Consider the following 17379-nt stretch of genomic DNA (forward strand, 5'->3'; position numbering starts at 1 on the left):
TCCTGCACATGCCTGTGCACGGTGGCTCTGGATGTTTCCACACCAGACTCAGTCCACTGCTTCCTCAGGTTCCCCAAGGTCTGGAATCGGTCCTTCTCCACAATCTTCCTCAGGGTCCGGTCACCTCTTCTCGTTGTACAGCGTTTTCTGCCACATTGTTTCCTTCCAACAGACTTACCATTGAGGTGCCTTGATACAGCACTCTGCGAACAGCCTATTTGTTGAGAAATTTCTTTCTGGGTCTTACCCTCTTGCTTGAGGGTGTCAATGATGGCCTTCTTGACATCTGTCAGGTCGCTAGTCTTACCCATGATGGGGGTTTTGAGTAATGAACCAGGCAGGGAGTTTTTAAAAGCCTCAGGTATCTTTTGCATGTGTTTAGAGTTAATTAGTTGATTCAGAAGATTAGGGTAATAGGTCGTTTAGAGAACCTTTTCTTGATATGCTAATTTATTGAGACAGGTTTTTTGGGTTATCAGGAGTTGTAGGCCAAAATCATCAGTATTAAAACAATAAAAGACCTGACAAATTTCAGTTGGTGGATAATGAATCTATAATATATGAAAGTTTAATTGTAATCATTACATTATGGTAAATAATGAAATTTAACACTATATGCTAATTTTTTGAGAAGGACCTGTATATATATATATATACATAGATATATATATATATATATATATATATATATATATATATATATATAGACTGTATATATGTTTTTAAGAATATTTGAGCTGATGGATCCATGAAATGTCCATTTTGCAAGCCTGCGAGAAAAAAATCGCCGTACGGAAGCCATACAGATGACACACGGATAAATTTGTGAGTAAAAATCGTATCCTCGCATTGAATACGGAACAGTGTTTTGGGACAATTGCTGCGTATTACGGCCGTAAAAAACGGACCGTATTTTCATACGCCTAATGTGACGCCGGCCTAACACTGAGCTGAGACTTCTACCTCTGACATGGCCTACGACGGTTCTGCACATGCACGCACAACTTCATGGTTCATTTTGTGATATTATGATATTGTGAACTTTCACATGTTTGCATAGAACCCTTGTGGGCCTCATAGTATCCGAATGTGGTGGCTCACTGTGTGAGGATCAGGAATTTCAGCACAAGAGGCTGGGATCAGAAAATGCATCAAGGTATACAATGACAAGAGTATAAGGATTTTTCTTTATTTTTTGCATGTTACATTTATCATGCTTTGTAGTCTGAAGAGACCCCAGAGCATATTAACCCCTTCACACCATGGCTATTTTCAGTTTTTTTGTTTTTTGTTTTTTCCTGTCCTCTTTCCAAGAGCCACGACTTTTTTACATTTGCTCCCATATGGCTGTATGAGGCTTGTTTTTTTCCAGACAAGTTGTAATTTTTAACTACACCATTTATTTTATCATACAGTGTACTGGAAAAATGTAAAAAAAATTCCAAGTGCGGTGAAATTGCAAAAAAAAAGTGCAATTCCACAATAGTTTTTTTGGCTTTTTTATTTACCTTGTTCACTATATAGTAAAACTGACCTAGTAACATGATTTCCCAGGTCAGCATGAGCATGTAGATACCAAGCATATATAGTTTATTTTTTACTTACGTGTTTTATTTTCTATTGGGTAAAATGAGGGTAATTTGAACTTTTGTGTTTTTTTATTTACATTTTTAAAAACATTTTATTTTCACTTTTTACTTTATTTAATAATTAGACTTGAGTGATCTTGCAATTGCTTATGCTATACATTGCGGGGCTTCGGCATTGCTATGTAATGCAGAAATCACAATCTCTTATGAACACCGATCAGGAGCCGGTATTTACAGGACATTCACAATGACAGGCACGGGGGTCTTCTGCTGGCCAACAGCAGTCATGACAACACATTGCCACTCCACGATCATGTGACAGAGGCACCGATGGGCAGGATTTGTGAAAAGCTTCAGGCGGATGAGTGTTAAAGGGGTTGTCCACTACTACCACAACCCCTTTTTGATCAAAATGCTTGGTGGCAACACAGGTGCAAAATACTAATGAGACAATAGTATGGGTGTCACTAATAGGCTGTTAGCCAGATACTGTGCATCACCTTTGTGTGACCAGCGCCCTATACAAGCCTCTTTTGTGCACTCTAATACTAAGCAGTCACCCCCTTCATGAACTGGAAGGTTATGAGTGGTTGTCTCCTCAGTGTTTTGCTCCTGTGTTGCCGCCGTCTTTACATGGGTTTGCTGCATCCGGAGAGTGCATCAATTCTGAGACCTGGTCAGGTAAATACTGCTGCCTCTTTTTTTCTGTGTTTATTCTTTATATGCTTGCAAATCTTGGCCAAAATATAGACCAATAACCTCATATATTATGTATATATTTTTTTTCACTTAATTTTTCAGGGTGCCCATCATTTTTGGCCTTGTATACTAGGATGTCTGTTCTCATGAGTTTCACATAGATAGTGCTGGGCAGCCCGCCTCATCTAATAGTATGGGTATCACTAATAGGCTGTAAGCCAAATACTGTGCATTACCTGTGTGTGTTACCAGCACCCTGTACAAGGCGCTATTATGCCATCTAATATGAAGCAATCCTTTCCTCCATGAACTGATAGGTTGTAAGTTGTTGTCTCATCAGTGTTTTGCTCCTGTGTTGCCGCCATCTTTACTACATGAGTTTGCTGCATCCTGACAGTGCATTAGTTCTCAGACCTGGACAGGTAAATACTGCTGCCTCTTTTTTGCCCCCATAAAATGATAAAGCTCATATTCACCTCCCATTCTGGCGCCATTCCCACATTGTCAGCACTTGTTGTCCCGAGGCTCTCGTGCAGTTGTTGTGACACATGAGCCCGGCACCCAATCAGCGCTAGCGTCACTGTCCTCACATTTGGATAAATCAAACATGAAGAGGAAGTCAGGGCTGCAGCTGATCTCAGAATTCCTCTTCCTGCTCAGTTCAACAGTAGGTGGGGACAGTGATGCAGGCTCTGATTAGGCATCAGTGTCACATGTCACAACAACAGCACGGGAGCTCCAGGACCCTAGTGCCAACACCGCAAGAATGGCGCCGGCACGGAAGGTGAGTATAAGCTTCATTATTTTATGGGGGCTGTTGTGAATTCCGTTCTCGGACTCCCTCCTGTGGTCATGAATGGTACTTCGGTGAGTTCTGTCCTTGGACTCCCTCTGGTGGCTGTGAGTGGAGCTGCTGGTTCTGAGATTCCTTCCCCAGCTGCCCTCGTTTAGGGCTAGGCTAGGATTCTCTATTTAACTCCACTCAGATTGTTATTCCATGCCAGCTGTCAATGTTCTAGTACTGGTTCAGATATCTCCTGGATCTTTCTGAGGACCTGTCTACTCCAGCAAAAGCTAAGTTCCGGCTTGTTCATTTGTTACTTATGGTTTTTCTTGCTAAGTTCTAGTCCAGCTTGCTTTTATGAAACTGCCTGGCTAGCTGGAAGCTCTGGGGGTGCAGAGTGGCACCACCGCACCGTGAGTCGGTGTGGGGGTATTTTTTGCACACTCTGCGTGGTTTTTGTAGTTTGTTGTGTTGACCGCAAAGATCCCTTTCCTATCCTCAATCTGTTTAGTTAGACTGGCCTCTCTTTGCTAAAGCCTATTTCATCCTGTGTTTGTGATTTCCTCTTAACTCACAGTCAATACATGTGGGGGGCTGCTTTTACCTTTGGGGAAATTTCTTTAAGGCAAGTGAGGCTTTGTTTCCTTTCTTTAGGGGTAGTTAGCTCTTAGGCTGTGAAGAGGCATCTAGGCAGAGTCAGGCACGCTCCACGGCTATTTCTAGTTGTGTTGATAGGAGTAGGGTTTGCGGTCAGCAGAGTTCCCATTTCCCCAGAGCTCGTCCGATTCCGTGTTTAACTATCAGGTCATTCCTGGTGCACCTAACCACCAGGTCCATAACAGGGGGCCAAGCAAGGGTATGAGAAGACGTTGTCCAAGTAGTGGACAAATTCTTTAAATTTGGCTGTCAGAGATTGACAGGGGGACGTAACTGATTAAAAACAGCAAGTGAATCTAGGATCCACCCACGGCTGTTAAAGGCATATGAAAGTTGTTTAAATCGGCTGTCATGTGCTGGGAAAGATGTGGGCTCAGCACACATCAATATCATGAAGGGGTTAAGAGTCATTGAATTGCTGTAGAATAACTCCACAAATCGATTTTCCCTGGAAAATTCATGTCAACCGACAAATTAGCATTTTGCCTGATCTGCTCACCTCCACTTATCATATTGTGCCATCACTTTTCGAGCATTAACACATACAGTAATTACTGTAGGTGCTATTTGATATTTTTTACATTTCAAGCTTGGAAAACCCATTTATATTTACACTGTGCAGATGATGACTGATGACTTTCTGCCATGACTTGTCTTCTGATCTGGTGTTCTTTCATTTGGCATAAACCACAACATCTACAGCACGTGACAACTGCAGATAAACTGTTCGTTCATTCAGGTCACTGAAAAAATCTCATGGCGAGCTACAAAGTAGTGTAAGTCAACTGCTGTCTAGTATGGCTTTCTTTCTGCAACAACGCCATATAATTTGTTTCAACATGATTTAGATGTGAAATCGTTATTTTGTTTTGCATCATGTCTACCAGCATCAAGTTGGCAATCAGTTTATGATTAGTTACATCCTTTCTATAGAAAGCCATTTTTATTCTCAAACTCAATCAAGATATCATGTTTCTTATAAAGTGCTGTCAACATCACAGCCTTGACCATTTTGTGTGAGAAGATAAGAGCACAAAAAGCATATAATTGCTATCCGTGGAAATTATTTGGCTATCAGTCATGAAATTCAGTCCTGCAATTCGTCACAAGTTTCTAGAAGAGACAATTTCACATATTTTTCAAAATGCTTCTTTGTAAGACTGGATAATTGACATGAGGTCAATTTTTAGTGTTTTAGCTTTTAACTTTAAAATCTTTATTTTAGTATTGCACATAAAAAATACAGTCTCTCTACCAGTAGACTTTTAGGCCTAACATGGAAGTGGATACAGAAGACATTAAATGTATCAATCTTTACTCTTTCCTTTTACTTCCTGTTGCGTCTACTATTGATGTTCACTAATAAAATGAGATCAACACTGCATTCATGAATACAGCCTATAAGTGGCTATCCTGTCTTGGAGACGCAAGTGGGAAGATTGGATTATGGAGGCTGATCGTATAGTCTAGTTAGCAGTATAGAGAGCATGGCTAAGGTGGTAGACAGTGATGAAGGACAAGATGTGGGATCTTGTAGAATGGTGGAGGCCTTTTTGGGTTGAATGATAAGTTTAAGATGTATTCTACAGCAGATGGGTAACCTGTGCAATAACTGGCACAGGGTAGAGACATCGGTGTAGCAACTGGACAGAAATAAGAGCATTCAGAATGAACTGGATACAAGAAAGTATAATTAGGGAAAATAAATTAATTGTAGTGTTGATTGAGTAGTGAAATGCTTGGACCTGCTCCACTTGAGTACTGAGCATAAGGGAAGTGAATGGTAGACTTTGAGCATTTTTCCAGAGGATGGAAATTCTCTCTCTTTCCCCAACGCCTCAGATAATTAACTTACGGATGACCAAGCACTCAAGTATCACGTGATACTCGGCACTGCTTGCTACTTGATCAAGCACCCCGATGCTCGATCGAGTATCGAGCAGTGCTGAGCAAGCTTGACCATCACTAATTAGTAATGAGCTATTAGCATAATTATGTTTTTAAGGCCATATGATGAGGCAATATAGTCAATGCAGCTTCCACAAAATGCAGAGGGGAGACATTTGGAAATTGAGTAGCATCACACTTATTTAGCAGTTACATCTTTACTGCTTGGACTAGGATATCAGATGTTACCAATATGACATTGATTTTTGAGACTACCCTACTAATAGCAGCATTCTTTTGTGCAGTATCTATGTCTTCTCTTAACGATTTGGAAGGTTAAAGGTTTTAAAGTAAATATAAAATAATCTTGATTCAACCTTTCAATCTATTATTCTCATGAATCTAGTGTCAAGGAATCTTTAAAACAATATCAAATTAGAGGAGGGTTTTGTGTGGTAATATCGATTAATTATACATACCGTATAATGCTGCATAATTTCATGCAAGATTATATTAACATTTAAATACTTTAGCAACATAGTTGGAGACAGCTTTGACAATCTCATTCATTTTCAAGAAGAAGACTGAGGTTGTCACATAGGGAGGTGTATGTGTGTAAGTATAAGCGTGAGTAAAATCACACATAAAGTAGAGTATTATAAATATCCATAACCATTGAGCTTTTAGGAACATTTAGAATATTACAGGTAGTGCAGTCTTTTATTTTAATTCTTAGATATTATTGCTGTGACCAGAAACTTTTTTAATATGACTTTAAGAAATATTTTTTCACATTTTGAGTCTCTATTATAAATTGTTATAATGGCTGATGTTCAGATACATTGGATTCCAAAAGTGGCAATGACCTTGAACTGACAAAATCGTCACCTCGTATATAGCTTCTATGCTGATTTATGCAAATACATTTTTTACATACTTAACATATCAGACAATCTGTACACTGAATATAGTCCCAATATTAAGTACACCTTTCTCCTATTTCTTTTTTTTTAGAGAAAAAACCTCTCCATGAGATAAGCCCTGAAAGTAAGTCACTTTTTTATTATTTTCTACAAGGCAATACAGTATAGTAGTGAGATAGCATATCTAATACACAGGAATACACTACTAAATATGGAAGGGGCACTTCTGGGGGCACACCGGATGTCATAGCATACATGTAGGAGACCGTAGAATGGAATGAGTTTTTCACGTGCGGTGTATTCTGCAGGGAGGTCTATTTGAGTGGGGTCATACAACGTTGACATTTCCATAGTCATTTCCAAATATGCATGCTTGGAACATTCACTATTAATTTTAATATGTAATTACCTGTCAAATTACTTTTATGCAAGAAATTAAGCCCTGGCATCGTGGTAACCTCAGCTCTGTCACTAACCATTAATTTGACAAATTCTAGGTTATATGGATTTTTATTCTACATGTCATTATGCACAGTCTACTTCTGAGGAACACCAATGTATTCATTTTGTTTCACTGTTTTTGTTCTATTAAGGCTTTTATTTTTTTTTTAAACTTGGCTGGATATGTGGAAAGACTCATGTCTAGGGTTGAGCGAAACGGATCGGTCATTTTCATAAATCGCCGACTTTCGGCAAAGTCGGGTTTCATGAAACCCGACCCGATCCCAGTGTGGGATCGGCCATGCAGTCGGCGATCTTCGCGCCAAAGTCGCGTTTCATATGATGCGTTCAGCGCCATTTCTCAGCCAATGAAGGTGGACGCAGAGTGTGGGCAGTGTGATGACATAGGTCCTGGTCCCCACCATCTTAGAGAAGGGCATGGCAGTGATTGGCTTGCTTTCTGTGGCGTCACAGGGGCTATAAAGGGGCGTTCCCGCCGACCGCCATCTTACTGCTGCCAATCTGAGCATAGGGAGAGGTTGCTGCCGCTTCGTCAGAAGCAGGGATAGCGTTAGGCAGGGTAAATTAACCCCAAAACCGCTTGTGCTGTAGCGATTTCCACTGTCCAACACCACCTTTTGTTTGCAGGGACAGTGGAGGCTAGATTTCTCTTCCTCAGCGCTGTAGCTTATTGGGCTGCCCTAGAAGGCTCCCTGATAGCTGCATTGCTGTTTGTACGCCGCTGTGCAAACCAACTGCTTTTTTAAAAGCACAAATCCTGTTGCTCCTTCCTTTCTGCACAGCTATCTTGTTTGTTTGTCCACACTTTTGTGTGCAGCAGTCCTTTTTATTGCTGCCTGCCATACTTTTCTCAGATTATTGTAGGGAGATAGTAATTGTAGTACAGTCCCTTTTTTTTTTTCTTTTTTTTTTTTTTTTTTATATATCTTCAAGCCACTTTCTGCCCCTGAAACTGTGTAGTGTAAAACAGTGGGCCTGTATTTTTCTGCACTGTCCCACACCTAAAAAGGGAGATTAATATTGCCAAATCTGTGCATTTGCGCCAGTCCTGTCTGTGGTATCTGTCAGTCATTTTCTGCCACAGAAACTATTCTGTAATACAGTGGGCCTGATTTATTCGCTAGTCTCCCATATAAAAAAATGGGGAGATTAATATTGGCAAACCTGTGCATCTGCGCCAGTCCTGTCTGTGGTATCTGTCAGCCATTTTCTGCCACAGAAACTATTCTGTAATACAATGGGCCTGATTTATTCACTAGTCTCCCATATAAAAAAAAGGAGATTAATATTGGCAAATCTGTGCATCTGTGCCAGTCCTGTCTGTGGTATCTGTCAGTCATTTTCTGCCACAGAAACTATACTGTCATACAGTGGGCCTGATTTATTCAGCACTCACCCACACATAAAAAGGGAGATTTATATTCACAACAAGTTAACATACACCTTCTACCTTGTTTTTCAGTACCATATAACGGTTGTTAGTTTGGTTACATTTTCCCAAGAATGAGGAAGGCTGGTGGAAGAGGTTGTGGCCGTGGGCGGTCATTGCCATCTGGTAATGCTGATGGTGGTGGTGGTGGTGCTGGTGGAGCATCGGGTGGTAGAGGGAAAATCAAAATAGCACCTAAGTCTCGAGTTGTTGAGTCAGCGTCATCGTCCGGCTACACAAGGCCTCGAACGCTACCTTTTCTGGGAGTAGGAAAACCGCTGTTAAAGCCGGAGCAGAAGGAAAAATTTTGGGCTTTCCTTGCTGACTCTGCCTCTAGCTCTTTCGCCTCCTCTTCGGATAGTTCAAAATTGAAAAGTAGCCAGTCATCGGTGGATGCTTCCGGTCAGAAACAAGTTGATTCCTTGTGTCCTTCCCCCAAAACAACAGTGAAGGATGCGTCAGGCGACACAACAGGTTACTCCATGGAGCTCTTTACACTTACCGTGCCTGGGTTAGAAAGGGAAATTGTTAAGAGGCCATGCCCATTACAAGAGGAATCGGATATGGAGTGCACAGATGCACAGCCACAGCTAGATTATTATGCTGTTCCATTGACTCAGATCACAACATTGCCCTCGCAGTGTACCGAGCCACAATCTGACCCTGATGAGACTATGGTGCCCCGTCCCGAATGCTATAGCACCGGCTTACACGGTGACACAGAGGAAGACATAGAAGAGGAGGTGATAGATGACCCAGTTGTTGACCCCGATTGGCAGCCATTGGGGGAACAGGGTGCTGCTGGCAGTAGCTCTGAAGCGGAGGAGGAGGTGCCGCAGCAGGCATCAACATCGCAACAGCTTTCATCTGGCAGGCCCATATCTGGCCAAAAACGTGTGTCAAAACCAAAAACAGTTGTAGGACAGAGTGGCCGTCCGGTTACAATAGCACAGTGTGCAATGCCTGAAAAGGTATTCGATAGTAGGAAGAGTGCAGTCTGGCACTTTTTTAGCCAAGATCCGAATGATCAGTGCAAAGTGATCTGTAAGAAATGCTCAAGGACCTTTAGCAGAGGTCAGAATGTCAAAAATTTAAATACAACTTGCATGCGTAGACATTTAACCGCCATGCACTTGCAAGCCTGGACTAACTACCAAACGTCCTGTAACTTTGTTGCACCCGCTCACAATGAAGATTGTCAGGAACATAGCATTCCTTCCCTCACTGTAAGCCCACCATTTACGACACCACCTGCAGCAAATGTGGAGGTATCATCGCAAGGCCAAAGCAGTCAGGGAATCACCAGGTTCTTAGTAGGAAACACTGTATGTAGGCTAACAGCAAGAATACCATCACCAACCCTCTCTGTCTGCCATGTCCACCACCACCCCCGCTAGTTCCACCATATGCAGCTCTCCAGTCCAGCTCACCCTACAAGAGACTCTCGTTAGGAAAAGGAAGTACTCAGCCTCTCATCCGCGTACACAGGGTTTGAACGCCCACATTGCTAGACTAATCTCGTTAGAGATGATGCCCTACCGGTTGGTTAAAAGTGAAGCTTTCAAAGCCCTGATGGCCCACGCAGTACCACGCTATGACCTACCCAGTCGACACTTCTTTGCGAGGAAAGCCATCCCAGCCCTCCACCAGCATGTGAAAGACCGCATTGTCCATGCACTCAGGCAATCTGTCAGTAGAAAGGTGCACCTTACAACAGATGCATGGACCAGTAGGCATGGCAAGGGACGTTACGTGTCCATCACGGCACACTGGGTTAATGTGGTTGATGCAGGGTCCACAGGGGCCAGCCCCAGTGGGACAGTTCTGCCTAGCCCATGGTCTAGGAAACAGTTGGCTGTAGGCGTTCGCCACCCCTCCTCCTCCTCCTCCTCGTCCTCCAGCAGAAGCGAGAGCTCGTCCACAGACCGCAGTCGCATGATCACTCCATCTGCAGCTGACAGTGTTGCACACGAGGTGTCCCATTAAGGAAGAGCTTGTGGTAAGCGTCAGCAGGCTATGTTGGAAATGAAGTGTTTGGGCGACAACAGACACACTGCGGAAGTTCTGGCCGAGTTCTTGCAGCAAGAAACGCAGTCATGGCTGGGCAGTGTACATCTTGAGGCAGGCAAGGTAGTCAGTGATAACGGAAGGAATTTTATGGCTGCTATAGCCCTTTCACAACTGAAACACATTCCTTGCCTGGCTCACACCTTGAACCTGGTGGTGCAGTGCTTCCTGAAAAGTTATCCGGGGTTACCCGCCTTGCTCCTGAAGGTGGGAAGACTTTTCTCGCACATCCGCCGTTCACCCGTACACTCCAGCCATATGCAGAACCATCAGCGATCTTTGAAGCTTCCCCAGCACCGCCTAATAATCGACGTTGCAACAAGGTGGAACTCCACACTGCACATGCTTCAGAGGCTGTGCGAACAGAGGCATGCTGTTATGTATTTGTGGGAGGATACACATACATGGGCAGGCAGTTGGATGGCAGACATGGAGTTGTCAGGTGTGCAGTGGTCAAAGCTACAAGACCTGTGTCAAGTCCTTCAGTGTTTTGAGGAATGCACACGCCTGGTTAGTGCAGACGGTGCCATCATAAGCATGAGCATCCCCCTAATGCGTCTGCTGATGCAAAGTTTGAAGCACATAAAGGAGCAGGCGTCTGCAGCCGAGGACGAGGGAAGCCTTGATGACAGTCAGCCATTGTCTGCTCAGGGAAGTCTCCTGGACGAGGTGGCGGACGAAGAGGAGGAGGACGAGGAGGATGATGGGGATGAATATTTATGGAAGGAGGAAGCTTCTCAGGGGGCAATAGAAACTGGTGGCGTTGCAAGGTCAGGTACAGGGTTTTTGAGTGAGACAAGTGATGTTGATTTGCCAGAAAGTGCTCCTCAACCCAGCACAAGCAGTGACTTGTTACCTGGAACATTGGCCCACATGGCGGATTATGCCTTGCGGATCCTAAAAAGCAACCCCCGCATTATAAAAATGATGACCGATGACGATTACTGGTTGGCCTGCCTCCTGGATCCACGCTATAAAGGGAAATTGCAAAATATCATGCCACATGAGAACCCTGAGCAAATATTGGCTACCAAAAAAGCAACTCTTATAGACCGCTTGGTTCAGGCATTCCCAGCACACAGCGGCGGTGATGGTTCTCACACGAGCTGCAGGGGGTAACATGGCAGAGGTGTTAGAGTTGCACAAATCATAAGTGGCGTTGGACAGAGGGGTTTTATGACCAGGTTGTGGAGTGATTTCGCAATGACCGCAGACACGACAGGTACTGCAGCATCAATTCAAAGTGACAGGTGACAACATTTGTCCTGTATGGTTACTAACTATTTTTCCTCCCTTATCGATGTTCTCCCTCACACGTCATTTCCATTTGATTACTGGGCATCCAAAATAGACACCTGGCCTGAATTGGCAGAATATGCATTACAGGAGCTTGCTTGCCCAGCGGCTAGTGTGCTATCAGAAAGAGTCTTCAGTGCTGCTGGTTCAATACTGACCGAAAAAAGGACTCGTCTGGCTACCCAAAATGTTGATGATCTAACCTTCATTAAAATGAACCAATCATGGATTTCTAATTATTTTGCCCTACCTTTCCCTGCTGACACCTAGCTTTCCTGTAAAAAGGTCTTGCTTTTGGTCTCATCTTACTGACTGCTCCAATTTCTCCATTTGCAGCTGCTGTATGTCCACCATATGCCATTTTCACACCTCCCTAAATAGCTGATTTGGCCCACGGGGCCGTGGTCACCACTTGGCGCAAGCACCCGTACGAGTGCCGTTTGGCTGAACAGGTGGGTGTGCCCACTTTTGGGCGACGGCACTGGCACAGGGTCCCTCATAGTACAATGAAGTGTCTCTGGTGGTGGTGGTGCACACCCAACGTCAGACACACCGTCGAAATATGAGGGGCCCTGGGCCTGTACCGCCGCCCACGAGAGAGTGTTCCCCCCCAACTCAAACAGTGCTCTACCACTTGCAAAATTACCTCTCACTGCTCCACCACTGTTTAGTCTGTGCTGTTAAGTCCTTCAATGGCACTGCCAATAACAATTTCTTGACATGATTGATGCTATTAAAAATATTCAGGGGCCCTGTCCTACATTTACACCAGTTAATACTTTGCACCAACTACCACTGTCTGCAAGTCAGCAGAGGAGCCCACCCCTGTACCTAGGTATGCAACCTGTTTATTTGTGACATTTTTTTGTGGCAACACATTAACCTCACTTTATAATTTTGGCCTACTAACTGTGTCAGACACTCCTTAGAGTTGTCCTCCACTGAACAAAGCTAGGCCGCCTGCATACTCCTGTAACCGATTTTTAACTGCACTTTGCCTATTACTTTTTTGGCCCTACTAACTGTGTCTGCCCCTCGGTGCAATCGGCCTCCGCTGACCACACCAATGATGCCTGTGTACCCCTGAAACCTATTTAAACCTGCATAGAGCGTGCTTTTTTATTTTAGGCCTAGGAAGTCTGTCTGCGGTCCCTCCTTGCAATCGTCCTCCGCTGACCACACCAATGATGCCTGTGTACCCCTGTAGCCTATTTAAAACTGCATAGAGCCTGCTTTTTTATTTTAGGCCTAGGAAGTCTGCCTGCAGTCCCTCCTTGCAATCGTCCTCCGCTGACCACACCAATGGTGCCTGTGTACCCCTGTAGCCTATTTAAACCTGCATAGAGCCTGCTTTTTTATTTTAGGCCTAGGAAGTCTGTCTGCGGTCCCTCCTTGCAATCGTCCTCCGCTGACCACACCAATGGTGCCTGTGTACCCCTGTAGCCTATTTAAACCTGGATAGAGCCTGCTTTTTTATTTTAGGCCTAGGAAGTCTGTCTGCGGTCCCTCCCTGCAATCGTCCTCCGCTGACCACACCAATGCTGCCTGTGTACCCCTGTAGCCTATTTAAACCTGCATAGAGCCTGCTTTTTTATGTTAGGCCTAGGAAGTCTGTCTGCGGTCCCTCCCTGCAATCGTCCTCCGCTGACCACACCAATGCTGCCTGTGTACCCCTGTAGCCTATTTAAAACTGCATAGAGCCTGCTTTTTTATTTTAGGCCTATGAAGTCTGCCTGCAGTCCCTCCTTGCAATCATCCTCCGCTGACCACACCAATGGTGCCTGTGTACCCCTGTAGCCTATTTAAACCTGCATAGAGCCTGCTTTTTTATTTTAGGCCTAGGAAGTCTGTCTGTGGTTCCTCCCTGCAATCGTCCTCCGCTGACCACACCAATGCTGCCTGTGTACCCCTGTAGCCTATTTAAACCTGCATAGAGCCTGCTTTTTTATTTTAGGCCTAGGAAGTCTGTCTGCGGTCCCTCCTTGCAATCGTCCTCCGCTGACCACACCAATGCTGCCTGTGTACCCCTGTAAACAATTTAAAACTGCATAGAGCCAACTTTTTTATTTAACACTAATAATACTGCCTTTGTCTGTCTGCGCCACTCAATACCGCTGTCCTCCACTGAAAAAGCTGAGCTTCAATCTTCAGGCTTTCGGCTTGTATTTAGAATGTTAAACTGCATTTGGGCTACTAGTTTGGGTGGGCCTAGTAACGGTGTCTGCCGCTACTGGGTTTTTTCATGTTTGGTTTTCTTGAGCTTCAATCTTCAGGCTTTCGGCCTGTATTTAGAATGTTAAACTGCATTTGGGCTACTAGTTTGGGTGGGCCTAGTAACGGTGTCTGCCGCTCCTGGGTTTTCTCCTGTTTGGTTTTCTTGAGCTTCAATCTTCAGGCTTTCGGCCTGTATTTAGAATGTTAAACTGCATTTGGGCTACTAGTTTGGGTGGGCCTAGTAACGGTGTCTGCCGCACCTTGGTGTTGTCCTGTGTTGGTTTTCCTGAGCTTCAATCAGGCTTTCGGCCTACATTTTAAATATTAAACTGCATTTGGCCTACTCGTTTGGTTGGGCCCTATAATGGTGTCTGCTGCCCCTTGCTTGTCTCCTCCACTGAACAAAGCTGAGCTTCAATCTTCAGGCTTTCGGCCTATATCAGATAGTAAACTACATTTGGCCTACTAGTTTGGTTGGGGCCTACTAACGGTGTCTGCCGCGCCTTGGTGTTCTCCTGTGCTTTTCTTCTGAGCTGCAATCTTCAGGCTTTCAGCCTGTATTTAGAATTTTAAACTGCATTTGGGCTACTAGTTTGGGTGGGCCTACTAACGGTGTCTGCCGCTCCTTGCTGTTCTCCTCCACTGAACAAAGCAGTGCCGCCTGTTTACTACTGTTACCAATTTTGAACTGCATTTAGCCTACTTACTTATTTGGGCCTACTCACTGTGTCAGCCTCTCATTACAGTTGTCCTCCACTGAACAAAGCAATGCCGCCTGGTTAGTCCTGTTACCAATTTTGAACTGCATTTAGCCCACTTTATTATTTGGGCCTATATCTGTGTTTCATCCTCATCCTGCCCATTGCCCAGCCAGTGCTAGATGAGTCTGCTGGTACATTGACCCAGACCACTACATTCCCCTTGCACGCTACACAGCCAGAATCTGACCCTGCTGAAAGTCAGGTTCCTCTTCCCGCATACTATACCACCTTACACGGGGACAAAGAGGAAGGTGCAGATGAAAGTGCAGGTTCCTTCATCAGGTGGGGGGGCATATTCGTTGGCGACGTCACTGGCACAGGGCCCCTCATAGTACGCAAAAGTGTCGCTGCTGGTGGGAGGCGCCCCCGCCGTGCAAACACACCGCCGTACTGTGAGGGGCCCTGTGCCAGTGCCAATGCGAACGAGTGGGCCCCCCCTGCTTGCTCAGGATCACAGCACTTGCAACATTGAAATACTTACCTCTCCCTGCTCCACCGCCGTGACGTTGTCCACGTTTCCTGGGCCTACTAAAAACTTTAACCAGCCCTACCCCCCACAACTTTAGCCAAATGACCCCCAATTTCCAATGCCTAACTATTATTATAAAGTAAATTAATATTGACAAGCTTCAGTAACAAGAATGGATGTTTTTGCCATTAAAATGGGCACTGTAGGTGTTTTCCTGTCCTCCACTCACTGCCGACTATGCTTCCCCATTGACTTGCATTGGGTTTCGTGTTTCGGTCGATCCCCGAATTTTCGCGATAATCGGCCGATTTCACTCTACTCGACTTTTGAGATCTTAAAAAAGTAAAAGTCGCTCAACCCTACTCATGTCCCCTACTGGCTGTTACAGTCACAAGACTTAACAATTTCTAGTAATCACCTTGAGACACAGAGCAAATTTTGCCAATATGGGAGGTGTTTATTTTTTTTTTATTTTATGTTATAGACTATTGCAGGTAAGAAAGGATAATCCAGTAGTGGACAACTCCTTTAAGCACTGTTGCTCTTTCACAGTTTTTCCCTGCACAGTGATGCTCCAATCACCCAATGTAGAGGCCACTAAAACCCATTTCCATTTTGTGACCAAATAATGCCGATTTTCAGAGCATAAGTCTAAGTGAATTCTGACCCTTCCTTTTCATAATCATCTGTGTCTCCGAGGTTGGACCCCCCTAGGATCATAATTGTTAAGGCATATTTTAGTGATTTGATATGACGTTGTAAGGAAGTGCACATAGAGTTTTTCTGCTGAGTTTTTGGGACAGAAACTTAGCAGAAACTCAAAAATGAGGAAGAGCTTTGAGATTGGGTGGATGACTTGGAGAGTTTCTGCAGTTTCAGCTCCAAAAACGAATACAAAAAAAACTCTGTGCAAACAGAGAATACTCCTAAGGGCTTGTTTCCACTTGTGAGAAATGCATGTGGAAACCAAGCTCTGGTGCCGGAACTCCAAAGCGGAGCGTGCGGCCGCATAGGAACACACAGAGCTGCATGCTCCGTTCCCAAGTGCCGGCGCCAGAGCTTGCTTTCCACATGCGAGACACGGACGTGTTTCTCGCAAGTGGAAACAAGCCCTAAAATAACAAAAATTGTACAAAAAGTTTCCTTCCTGATATCACTATTATGATCAGTGGTTGGTTGCAACAAAGTCATATCTGGACACATTGTAATAAAAAAAGGAGTAGGCTGAAGGAACTGACAATGCAGAATGCTAGGAAGTTAATAATGATTGCTGTGTCTCTGCTGTAAAAAATATTACATTACACTATTAAAGTTCCTCATTAGTCAGAATATTTTTTTTACATTCATTTCTCTTTGTTATTCATGGTGAATGCTGCAATCAATGTGTGAGGGAATTTGTTAAAACCAGATAAATATTACTATTAAATCATCATTTTAGGTCACCTGGTTTCATTTTCCGGTAGTAGATTTTTCATTATTATTTTTAATTCTGCTTTCTGTGTGTGGTTATGGGGCCAGGCCAAGATACGTATACTTTACTGCAGCCAGACTGACCATAGGAAACAATATACTTGTTCATTGACTTCTGTGGGAGAGTTGTCTAGGCATGCTGTACGACCTATGCAGGCAAACGCAAGTGTGAACTTAGCCTCACAGATCCACTGCCTGAAATGTTCACTTTCTGGAGTTCGCCCTCATATTGCTTTCTTGTAGAGGGCTCGGTGACAGTATTGTTCATGGCATTGGACTTGGTCTGGTTACTTAGGTACATTGCCATTCCTTTCTACCCCTGAGGATATATTCAGTAATTGGAGGTCCTAAGGGCATCCATGTCTATAATTTGGCTGATATGTACCTAAAGGTGGCAGAAGAGAACAGTTATCAGAAGGACTGCTAATTTTTCTACAGCTAGTAAAATGTTTCCTCTGGAAATATGTTTTATTGGTGCGAATGCTGAAGTACTCTTAGTGATCTCTATGTGAGAAACAGACAAATAAAGTCCCCATGAAGAGTTTCTATAGAACGCTTTATACTCTTCAACACAAAGGGACTGAGACCTCATTAATGCCCCTATGCGTGTAAAACACCCTGTCAATACGCAGATAGGATTCAGCGCCTGCCACATCCTGCAACGCAAACGCT

At 44.0% G+C, this 17379-nt stretch overlaps 1 protein-coding gene across 8 annotated transcripts in view; it reads left to right on the top strand.

Moving 5' to 3' along the window:
• UNC5D (unc-5 netrin receptor D) overlaps nucleotides 1–17379 on the top strand; it is a 930366-nt gene that overhangs the window by 594193 nt on the left and 318794 nt on the right. For 4 of the 8 annotated variants that reach the window (XM_077263128.1, XM_077263129.1, XM_077263130.1 and 1 more), the window contains exon 8: nucleotides 6631–6663. The exons of the other annotated variants lie outside the window; for them this stretch is intronic. In XM_077263128.1, the coding sequence (XP_077119243.1) occupies nucleotides 6631–6663 (33 nt within the window). The remainder of the gene's footprint in view (nucleotides 1–6630; nucleotides 6664–17379) is intronic. 8 annotated transcript variants of the gene reach the window in all.

The sequence above is a fragment of the Ranitomeya variabilis genome, chromosome 5 (genome assembly GCF_051348905.1).
Source record: "Ranitomeya variabilis isolate aRanVar5 chromosome 5, aRanVar5.hap1, whole genome shotgun sequence".
Lineage (NCBI taxonomy): Eukaryota > Metazoa > Chordata > Amphibia > Anura > Dendrobatidae > Ranitomeya > Ranitomeya variabilis.